This window comes from Poecilia reticulata, chromosome 11, assembly GCF_904066995.2.
Source record: "Poecilia reticulata chromosome 11, P_reticulata-male-v2, whole genome shotgun sequence".
Lineage (NCBI taxonomy): Eukaryota > Metazoa > Chordata > Actinopteri > Cyprinodontiformes > Poeciliidae > Poecilia > Poecilia reticulata.
The window spans coordinates 6,091,435-6,103,388 of record NC_088840.1 but is presented as its reverse complement, the minus strand read 5'-3'; the positions used below and the strand labels follow the sequence as shown (position 1 = coordinate 6,103,388).

The 11,954-nt window shown below is 37.9% G+C and overlaps 1 protein-coding gene and 1 long non-coding RNA gene across 3 annotated transcripts in view; one reads left to right on the top strand and one right to left on the bottom strand.

The window, feature by feature from the left end:
• Positions 1-227: 227 nt before the first annotated feature.
• LOC145553859 (uncharacterized) lies at positions 228-1,739 on the top strand. Its single transcript, XR_014089902.1, has 4 exons — positions 228-935; positions 1,110-1,247; positions 1,349-1,454; positions 1,545-1,739. It is a non-coding gene; the product is annotated as an uncharacterized LOC145553859 (long non-coding RNA).
• A 2,458-nt stretch (positions 1,740-4,197) lies between these two features.
• Positions 4,198-11,954, bottom strand: part of e2f3 (E2F transcription factor 3) — a 127,671-nt gene continuing 119,914 nt past the window's right edge. Inside the window, exons 7-8 of one of the 2 annotated variants that reach the window (XR_014089600.1) lie at positions 6,695-6,930; positions 4,198-5,460 (exon numbers count right to left, since the gene is read on the bottom strand). Coding sequence is in view for 1 of the 2 variants with exons in the window: in XM_081612173.1 (XP_081468299.1) it covers positions 6,920-6,930 (11 nt within the window). In the remaining variant the exon portion in view is untranslated. Of the gene's footprint in view, positions 5,461-6,522; positions 6,931-11,954 lie in introns of those variants that run through there. The other variant, XM_081612173.1, reaches the window with a different exon arrangement.

Sequence of the window (11,954 nt, the reverse complement as noted above, 5' to 3'; positions counted from 1 at the left end):
AACACTTTTATAAGTGTTATAATCTTACACTTGTGTAAGATTATAACACTTTTAAAAGTTCTAACCTAATTCTAGGTTAGAATTAAACTAGTTAGTTTAATTCTAACCTAGAATTAAACTAACTAGGTTAGAATTAAACTAACTAGGTTAGTTTAATTCATAAACTTACCTGGTTTTAATGAAGCTCCATAAGACAGTTCATACTCCAGACCAGATGGTGGCGGTATTGCACATTTTCATTTATTTAAAAAACGCCACAAAGAGAAGAAAAAACTTGAAGCAGGGAAGATAACAGACGCTGTTCAAATTCGCCATTTTTACTCGCATAATATTGTCTTAAAAGTAGAGAGGACCTTGACAATAGTTACTAATTTTGGTCAATTCAAGCTGGTGACGCATTGTCCGAGTTAGACGACAACACAACTGGACAACAACCGATGGAAATGAAATGTGTGTCACAAAAGGAGCCCGGAGGGACGAAGGCTGCCAAGTGTTGCTAGCTGGTGGCAAGTTTGCTTATTAATTATCTTCATTTAATTATAAACAATGCAGTAAAGATGTATAACTTACGTTGGTTTCTTAAATAATTATTTTATCTATTATGACTTGTATGATTATTACTATAGCAATCATTCAGCTTCATGTTATAACTGCATGGAGGCTGTTTGTTGCAACTTATACTTTAAACTAACTTGGTTTTAATTAAGCTTCATAAGACAGAAAGACTTTGATATTGTGGTTGTTGTTCTAACTCGTTCATCAATGATTTTATCTTCAACATATGTTTGCAGTCTAACTAAGCAAATGAAGATGAAAGAAGAAGCCAGAGAAATCAGGTGTTAGGAAACCTAAAGACTTTCTGTCTCAGAAGAAGCTCTGACTCCACCAGATCACCAACCAGCTCTGAGGATGAACCTCCACATCGTCTTCATGGTGTAAGTTTGTTTTTTCAATGAGGAGCTAGCTACATTTTCAACAACAAAAACTTGTGTGTTACCAACACTAAGTGATTAATAAACAGGATTTGATTTAAAGGTAACTGGAAAGAATTTTTCTCCTTGTTAATCTAACATTTATCTTTCTTTTTTTTATTTGTTGTTGACTTTCAGGGCCGTGTGATGGACTGGTGACCTGTCCAGGGTGAACTTTGCCTCTCATCTGATGGCTGCTGGAGATGGGCACCACCAGCCCCCCTCACCACCCTGCAAGGATCAGTGTGTTCAGATCATGGATGGAAAGATTTTAAGGTAGTTTGTCTCCTTAAGTCCACACTTAAAACAGCTTCACAGTTAATGCCAACATCAGAGATGACATTGCTGACTATTTTTTTCTACTTCTAACATAACAGGCAAAGAAGACACCCAGAAATGTTTTTCCACCCCAGGCATCCGGTCCCAATCATCATCAGTTCTTATGATGTCACATACACAGCGAGTACAAAACGTCTTAAAATTGTAAGTATTTTTTTTTTATTTGCCATTTTTCTGTTCTCTTTAAATACAAATGCTTTCTCTGTTTAATTGCTCTATTGTTCTTTTTTGTAGGTTCCTGTAAGGTGCAGTGAACGGGAATGTTCTGTTGTTGATCCTCACTTTCATGTTTTATTGTCACACTTAAATTTTCATGTTCATGTGTTCACTTTTGATGTGTAAACTGATTATTTATGTAAAATTCATAAGGTTGTGAGTAAAATTGGACAATTTTAAAATGTCGGTAATAAAACAAAATATTTGAATTACCTTGGGCATCTTGTGTAATTAATCTTTCCATGTAATTTTAGGCTAAAACAATGTAAGTACTGTAGTGTAGTTATGCATGTCATGTTCAAAATAGGTACGTAGGAATAAAGACTTTCATGAGTAATTAAAATTGTAGTTTATTATCAATAGCAGGAAATAAATAAAATAAAAGTGTAATTTAAATACATTACTAATATATTAATATATATTTTAAATATAATTCTGAGACAGAATTATTAAACTCAAAATATAATCATTATATAAAAATATAATAATAAAGCTCTGAAATATGATATTTAAAAAGTACACTTTAAGTACACTTGAAGTTGTTCCAAAAAAGTACATATAGTATACTAAAATATACTATTAGTTGTAATTTAATACTATTTGAATACTACTAAAGTATACTAAGCACAAAATTAGTTGTTCCAAAATAGTACAGTTTAAGTACATCGATAAAAGTATACTAAAGTATGTTAAAATTTAGTATACTAAAGTATACTTTTTTTCACCTGGGTTTTTCTTGAAGAATCATAACTAACAGGATTCAAATGACTGTTTTTGTGCCTTCCTGACGTGATTATTAGGTTTTTACTATTTAGGAAAATGTTGAAGAAGAATTAACATTATTGGTAAATTTTTTCAAATTTATATTAGCAGTTAGCATAGTTAGCGAGGTTTGCTTTTATAAAAATAGAAGGCTCCTTGTATTTCACACTATTATGTATTTGCCTTATGTTCCACCATCTTGCATGTAACATTGTAGCATTCACAACTCATGGACAGACAGACCAGCTGTCACATTTCTTTTGGGCCTGTTGGAAACTCCATCACACTGAATGATGCAGCCCTCACACACCCTGGAGGTCCCACATGTGAATAAGCTCTAGATCATTTGTAGAACCACTTTGAAAATGGTGCAGCAACGACCCAAGAACATTATCTCAAGAACCGCTCTGCAAAACTTTAGTCCGGTTTAATGAGTTCTTAACTCACTTGAGGACCCAGGATGACTGGAATTGAAAAAGGAAACTAATGGCATAATTCATTATGTCAATAATTATCTGGCCCTTTCATTATCTGGGAATAAAGAACTGAATTTTCATTCCCGGATGGTAAAGCCAAACATCAATTCTGAGAAGAATAAAAGAAGAAATAGAGATGGTGACATCATTGTAAAAGTAATATCCATTCTGACACAGTTGAATACTTTCAGCTCCACACCTGTGATCCCAATGCACGTGTACTACTCTAGCCAGGCCCAGTCAGTTTATTCAGAATGTAATTTTAAAGACCAAAGTGCTGTATAACTCAAAGAATATCATAATAACACACAAATAATCTGTGTGTTATTCTTTAAAGTTTAAAAATCAGTCCATGAAACAGAAAATTCACCAAAGAGTTACTCATAACACTAAGACATAGGATGACTTGACCTTATTACCTCACATTTAGACACATGTCACATTTTTCAAAACGCCGACACGTGGCCAGACAGGAAGCAGCTGACCAGCAGCTTTCCCTAAAAGTTAGCCAACATTTTTGTCTGAGGTTCAAATCTCAAAACAAATACAGCAGACCAATTGTTGCCGTTTGTGATTTCTCTGACTTTGTTTTTAAAATCTTTTCTGAAAACTTTGAATGTTTGTTCATTAACAGCATCCAGCCGGCCTAATGTACTTAGATACTGTGTTCAGGGATCAGACGTTGAGTTTGGGGCAATCAAACGGAAAATTGTCTCACTCCAGTCAACAACCAATTTCTTCAGGCATCTCAAGGGACCAGGCTGACTTTAACCTATTTTTCTCAAATGCATGTATTTAAACATCAATAAATGAAAATATGTGTTCCCAGGAGGCTTGTTTGTCAGATTAAAAGTACCTTTTGAGAAACCTTTAGGCAGATATTAAACATTCTTTTCATTAAGTCCACATTCCTGTATTCAAAATGCTCTTTAGTTTGTATGATGTAACATTGGAATCGTAAATGTCAAGTCTTCATTAACTGTAAAAAGAAATGATCATAATTAACAGAAATAAAGCCTTAAAAACATCAGCCTGTGTGTAATTAACCTATGTAATGTGTTTTCACTTAGCCACTGAAATAAATTAACTTTTCATTATCATTCTAATTTCTTAAACATGACTGAATTTTGATGACATTTTCAAGGTTGTTGAATAAAATAAAAGGCTGATGTTACTGAAATACGACACACTCAGGATGTTCCTTGGAGAGATCTGCAACATTTCCTGAAGTGGTAACAATGATGGCCTCTACGTCGTATCCTGGCAGAAACTTCTCGTCTTCCGTTTGTCGCTGCCACTTCTGCACCTCGTGCTCATGCTTTTCTAGATTTGCGAGACTCCTTTTGGAAGTGGTACATTTCAACTCTTTCAATAAGTTCTTAAAATACTTCAGGTGAGGAATAGATGGATTTTATTTTATTTTTTCTGTGCTGTATTTCAAGCCTCAACAATCCCACTCAAATGTTCAGTTTATACATTTCACAGTTTTTGTAAGGCACTGTATTTTACAGATTTAATAGAGTTATGTGTTCAAAGGCTTTATTCTTGGTCATTTTGACAAAAGCAAAACAAAAACCCAAAATTCAGTCTCAGAAAATTACAATATTGTGAAAAATCTAAATGTTGAAACCTTAAGGTGGCACACCCTAATCACCTAATTAACCCAAAACACCTGCACATGTTTCCCAGAGTCTCTCAGTCAACAGGCTATCATGGAGAAGACTGCTGATTGGACAGTTATCCAGGAGACGGCCATCGACACCTTTCATGTGGAGGTAAGCCACACAAAGTCTCTGTCACTATTTTTTGACATTTAATGTCAGACAAAAATTGCGGTGTTTCCAACACATAAGCAATGAGATTAAAATCACACGTGAATAAGTTTGTTATCGCAATAAGTCATTAAAACAACGACATGCCATCACAGTGCTACCACTTCCTGTCGTCATCTTCGTCTGTCCCGCCAGTGGTAACATCCTGTTGTTGATCATGTGACTTGTGTGATGTCATAAAAGTGTTTCTGTTGTAGTTACAGCCGAAAAACCTCCTCATCCAGCATATTTCTATTAATCAAGTTTAGTTTTGTGATTCCAATTTGCGCAATTTTATGGTCAGTTGAAATGCAGCTGCTGCTAATGAAGCTGATAGTTCACAAAGTGCTGGGTTAGGCTTCAAGCATATTCATAGAAAGGTGAGAGGATAGAAAAAGTGTGATCGAAAAGCTACCCGTGAACGAGAGACAGTGTCAGAGCTGTCTTACCTGGGCTAAAGAGGAAATGGACTGGACTGTTGCTGACCGGTATATAAAATGAATATTTTTTTTAAAGAAGTTTTTTGTCACTAGTGACCTTTACTCAACAGTAACCGGTTGGAATGGATGCAGAGAATGGGGGGAGAAAGACATGCGACAAACGATGGGACGGTATTCGGGATGTCGAGGTCTGTAGCCTCTGCATTTTATGCTCTATTCACTGCACCATGTGGCGCCCCAGATAAAGCAAAGTTTCCATTTCTTCAATCAATGTCCAAGACTGGAAAGGTACAGAATTGATATTTCCTGAAGTCCAGTGTGAAGTTTCTACAGTCAGTGATGTGGAGTGCCGTTTCATCTGCTGGTGCTGGTCCACTGTGTCTTCAGTCAATGCCACCGTCTGCCAGGACATTTTAGATACTTCATGCTTCCTTTTGCCGACAAACTTTATGAAGATGCACAAAGTGTAATACGTTAAGGTCAAAGTTCAGATTTCAGTCAAATTGAAAATCTCTGGCAACACATGAAAATCGACGCTCTCATATTTATCCAACCTGACTGAGGCTAGGATATTTTGGAAAGAGAAACGTTAAAAGGCTGAACCACCCAGAAGACTTACAGCTGTGACTGCAGTTTCACTGGGCTGGTTACAAATTCCAACCACATCCTCCATCTTTTTATGCGTTATTTTTTTAACTGTGTATAATTTTCCTTATACTTCCCCATTATGCTCCACTTTTTGTTGGTTTGTTACATAAAAAGTGAAAACGTTGCCCGAAAAAGTGATCGACTAAGTTGCACGCGCGAGCGCAATATGCTTATTTGTAACAACCCCACAATAATTTCTGTTACAGTCTATGACAGTATTTTATTCTTAATCTTGTTTTTTTCATATATTGCTTTTAACACTAAGACCTTATTGTGTGAATCTTTATACCTGTTCTTCTGCTATGCCTTAATAAAGGCTGTTTCTATTCTTTTCTAAAATCGCAGCAAAACATATTAAGGTCACATGACAGAAGGAAAATAATGACACTTTGGTAAATGTTGCTAGCTGACTTCTTCATGTTGTCTGATTAATGAGTAAAATACTCTCATCTCTGTGAGCAGTAGGGTCATAATAGTTTTGAGTTTTTCATTTTATGCTTTGTTGCGACTTTCTGCTCGTCTCATTCAGTAAGTTTTATTTAGTTTTTAGGGAGTGTTTGCTAGTTTTTATTACTTATAGTAGTATTTTTCATACTTTGGTTAATCTTTAAGTGCAGAATTCCAAAAGGTCAGAGTATCTTATTGTGATTATGTATACATCGATTGCGTAATGAACACTGAACAGAAGATACCGTTGTTAAAAAAATTTAGTCAATTATTGCTGAATAAAAACGGACTCTAGTGTTTTCTCACAACTTTTGCCGCCTGCTGTGTTTATGTGTGGGAGGGAAAAGAAAATCAATTTCCCATCAGTTCAAAAGGCTAATAAATAGATTCATGAACACGAAAACGAAGGGCGCAATGTCAATAATTTTATTATGTTTCAGTTAGTTTTATAAACGTACGATGTAGTTCCAGTTAGTTCAAGTTTTTCCCGATTAATTACCGATTTTACTTATTTTGGTTGACGGGAATGTTTTCTAACAAGGTCAGCCTTCGCTGTTTTGTTAGCTATAGCTGACTATGCTGACCTTGGTGGGCAGCGGTGAAAGCAGTAGAGTCTCGGCTGCTGTCCACGTCCTCCTCCGGAACACGTCCCGTGTCTTCTCAGTGACAACAGCAGTGATGTTGGCGAATTCAGTTCGGCCCCCTTCGCCCCACTCCTCCATCATCTGACAGGCGACCTGTGGCACCGTCGCTGCAGGAGACCAAAAACATTTTTCTCGGCCCATTTTCCTCTTCTGTGTATCTCCACTTTAGTTGTCAGCTGGAGAGGGAGGAATATAAAAAAAAACATATTCTGACAGATTACAGGGAAGGAGCGCAGATGGAAATCCTGACAGTCTGCACCTTTTCCCCCCACTGCGTGTCGTCCCTTTTTTTTTTCCACTCCAAGAGGAGCATTGATGAATGCTGAAAATCTTTCAGTGTCTGCTTAAATTGTTTACTTTGTAGCCCTGCTCTCACCACTCTATCTAATGGGCTGTGTATAGGTGGCACTTATACGAGCTGCTCTATTCAGGAACATTGGACCTGACCCTGTCTTTCACAGCGGCAACTCTGCTGAAAGAAGGAGGCTACAGGTATGCGCCGCAGTCTGTGTCCTTCTGTACACAGAACCTTTTCAATTCTTCACACTCCATTGCGCTGGCCTTCTCCTCTCCTTTTCACCAAACACAGCACCGCTCAGTCTCTCCACTCTTCAAATCACCGTCTCCATCTGCTGGGGTGGGGGGCTGGGTTAAAATCAATACGACACCAAACAATGGCTTATAGGCCTAAGGGTGCAGCGTGCAGAAAGGTCACTGCTATACATTATGTATGGTGGATAGCTAATGGTCAGTGTGCGCGCCGACAAAATGGACTGTAAGCACTGTAAGAGGAGACGATTACACACACAAAGCGGAGCCGCGCATACAGGGCCGCCCAGGCAAATGGATGTAAATGAATCAAGGCTGCTGTGTCGCATATACCCCAGGAGAGACACCCGATAGGAGTGCGTTCGAGATGCACGGCTCAAAGTGCGCTCGATTCCAGCAGACGCCGGAGAAACTTTTGGAGAAGTACCTGTAGAATCAACAGGAATGTCGTTAAGGCTGTTTACTGCAAACAGAATAAAGAGATCCGACACGACCAAGTCTGCTTTTTCAAAGAATCAGTATAAAATGTAGGTTAATATGATAAGGATTTTTCAATGCATTGTCATTTTTGAATACCACCCTATCGCCCTTCTGCTAATCACACAGTGGCTTCGTTGTCGTACAGCGCCTATGTAAAGTATTCACACCATTTGGATGTTTTACCCTTTAAATCACATCACGATCAACTAAATTTAGTTCTTTTCAAGGCAAATAAAAACAGATTTTTGCAAAATAATGACAATGAAATAATACAAATATTTAACATAAATATTTACCCTCTTTAACCATTCCGCGGTCTCAGCACGACGCTCAGTAAGAGTGCCGAAAATGTCATGGGGAGACAAGGGGGTTATCCCGTCAGGTCGTCAGTTACTGTAACCACACATAAAAAAAGAAGAAAACTTATAAAAGCGCACACGGGGTTCCACCTGACCGCGCACCACGTAAAAACTCATGACGTCTAAATGACCCGTGTCTCTTAAGACCGTGGGAGGATTAAAGTGACTGACCTGATTCAACAAAGGTCCAGCCAGTTGGTGCTAGTAGTTTCACAATGAGTTGAATGGTGACGGCCTGAGAGCAGTGTGTGTGTTTCAAGTAGTATAATGACACCTGTGTGGAAGGTCCATTCACTGGTTGATCAATATTCCTGACTACCGTTACAAGATGAAGACCAGTGAACACTCCAAGGAAATCAGAGAACTTCTCCAAATGTTTGTCTGCATTCTGCTAATATAAAAAAAAGGTTTCACAATTGGGTGTTTTCATTAAATAAGAAAAGAAATCACATTTAAGTAAGGCAGTTCACGAGATAAGTCATTAAAAACAATGGCAGCAACAGATGCACACAGTCGCATGAGACATATTCATAATTCAGCCATGACACCAGCACTCATCTGTCAGCCAATCAGAGGAGACATCTTATTCATGTGCTGGACTGTCTAGTCTCTACAGTTGGGAGCGACTACATATGCAGCATTTTGGGGAAATGGTAGTAGTCTTCTTTGTAGTTTCTGTCAGTAGTAGCATCCGGTTGTTGATCATGTGACTGGTGTGATACAAAAATAGCGTTTCCATTGCAGTTTTGTGAAACAAGTTTATTTCGATACGGCTGAAAAACCACTTCAACCCAGTGCAAAAACTTTTTTATTGAAAAATGTTCATTTTTCGAAACTGGTTGTGTTTCAATTAAGCAAATTTATTTTCATAATTTCAATTGGCACAATTCTATGGCTAATGAAAACGCAGCTACAGCTTATTGATTGCAATCGGACAAAACTACGTCCTACTTTGAAAGCACAGCGGTCATCTCCGACAACAGAAGAACGGAAGAAAACCTTAAAGACTGACTAAACCTGCAGCGGATCGGTACGAGTTCATTTCTTCGACTTTGGAGAGTGGGAGGCGGAGGAAAGCCTTATTTGTAGAGACAATCAGGAGGAAAACCCTCCATCTGCGGCGTCTATCGGTGTGCGGACGTGCCAATACTGCCGGAGTCTGACCTTCATGTAGCAGCGCAAGAGTTGACACAGGCATGTCTGCGCTGGGACAGGAGCTCAGGTTTAGCGGGCATATTGAAAAGGTCAGGCCTGTCACTCACACCCGGCGCACGCCATGGAAGAGCGCACACTCACATCCACAAAGTTGGGGAGGCAGCGAGTGCATGCCAAAACAGTGAACCGTGTCAAATTAGAAGGGAAGTCTGCCCGTCGTCTTTAGAGTGAGACGTATGCACACCCACAAACATTTGGGCTGCTGCCAAAAAAAAAAAAATTCTTGGAGCAGGCAGATTTTTTTTTTCTTCCTTTCTGTCTCCACACACACACACACACACACACACACACACACACACACACACACACACACACACACACACACACACACACACACACACACACACACACACACGCACACACACACACACACATATATCTACCAGGCAGGGTTATTGGTGTATAAAGTTGTTTTGGCCTGCCTATGGATTGTGATTGGCCACCGTGTTGCTAGCCAAAGATGTTTTCGTTCTTTTTTTTTTTTTTCCTCTGTGGTAACAGCTCTACCTCACTCCCTCTTCCAGCTCCCCCAGTTGCCTAATCTGCTTCCCGATTGGCTGATTAGGCTCAACGCTCGCTCCTTTCTTTTTTCCCTTTTACCTCTGTTTTCTTCTTCTTCCATTTACACACACACACACAGACACACGCACAGCGCTGTTGACACATGCTGGCACAATCAAAAGACACACACTTACAGGAGAACGAGTGGGAGTGTGAAGGAGAAGGCTGTAAAAAAAAAAAAAGGAGGGTTTGGGGTGGGGAGGTAAACGTCTCATTTTCATGTTGATCACAAGTTGATTTCTTTAATTAAAGCTCAGAGCTGATTGGTTGGTTTCTCATCTAATTTCGCACACAAAACACAAGAATTTGAGGTAAACGACTTACACGGCAACTTTGTCCTCTTCACATTAAGTACAGCTGTTACTTTTAGCATTATTACTTACATATTAAATTGCATGGTCTAAACCAAACATCGCTGTCAAATAATGATGAAATAAAAAGAAAATCTTTATATAGCCGACGGTGGTCCCCAGGGTAAATACAGAAGATGAAAAGGAGGATGGTGAGAAATCCTACATTCACAGGCGACAAACACAGAGATTCAGTGTTAATAATAATAAATAATAATAAAATGTAATTAGAAATATGTTTTAATAAAAATGGATCTAGGAACTTTTTTCTTCAACTTCCAGCTTGTATAGATCAAAGTAGCTGCTTTTTAATTTATGTCTCAACTTTTGTCTTTCATTTTGTTCAACTCCCTGAAGAGTGTGCAACATTTTACCTCAAGACGTGTTTATTCATCTATTAAAAGGAAGTTTTTTAAACACAAAATTAAAGTGAAATTACTGATGAGTATTAGTTCATTTGAAAAAAAATTGTTATTCATCCTTTTACCAAATGAAGCTAAAGGAACAATATTATTCTTTTAAATGTTGCTATGTGGCCACATGGATCAGATTTGACGATTTGGTTTTGGCAAAGTGTTTGAGTAACCCTCCACTGACATGATGAATGGGTGGGTGGACACTAATGATTTTATGTTAGTTTTGTGAAACAATAGGCCGTTACATAGAGTGCTGTGAAAAATCAAAGGTGGATTTCCTGGTTTGCTTTTGATGATGGTCCTGTAGAACAGATCAAAGCATTGAACAAATATGTTTTACTGTTGGAATAACGTTCTTTTTCTGAACATGAGTGTACATTTAATGTCAGGTGTTAGGGATCAAGAGAGCTAATTTTGTCAAAATTAGGCCAGAACAAATGTGGAGTTTCATTTCTCTCCCAGTATTTTTTTTATTATTTTTATTGCTGTATCGTGAACATTAAAATTGAACTCTTAGTTCTTTTGTGACCTGCTGAATCAGTCTTTGATTCTCTCTTACAGTAATTTGAGTCAAGCACCCGTAACGGTTCCCCAAAGCTCCACGTTTTCACTTTAGGATAACGGATTATATACTGAGGTCCACTGGAAAGTTTTTAAAATAGTTTCTAGACTGATGGATGTCAATACGCGTTTCTTAACTCTTCCTATAATGAAAGTTTGTTGCTTTTTGAGCTTATTTTACTTATTTCATACCATAAAACAGGCTATGTTCTGGTGGTTTTTGGATTTTTACAAGTGTGGCAGTAATCAGAATCGGGCGTGGTACACTGAACTACATGCACGAGTGGACGAAAGGGGTTACATGAATAATAAATACAATCTCAACACAAAACTGCCATTTGTGTTCATTCAGTGTTATTTGTTTGACAATCTGAACCAAGTGTTGCAAAAAAGCAAAACACAAAATAAAAGTTTAAGAGGGAAACATTTTTCAAAGCACTGCAGCCACAAAAAACTGCCTATAATTTGCTCTTTTCTATATAAAAAGACAGAACTGTTCTCTTACTGACCATGAGAGGCCAACACATGCTGCTGTAAAAGAACTAGAATAACATTTTTTATTTTATTGGATATTTCTTCACTTTATTGGATATCCATGACAACAGGTTTTCTCTGAGTCTCTTTCAGTTTGGTCAAACCATATTGTGGAACGTTGTTTCAAATCAACGTTATATATTATTCTTGTGATCACTTATCCTGTAAAAAGCAA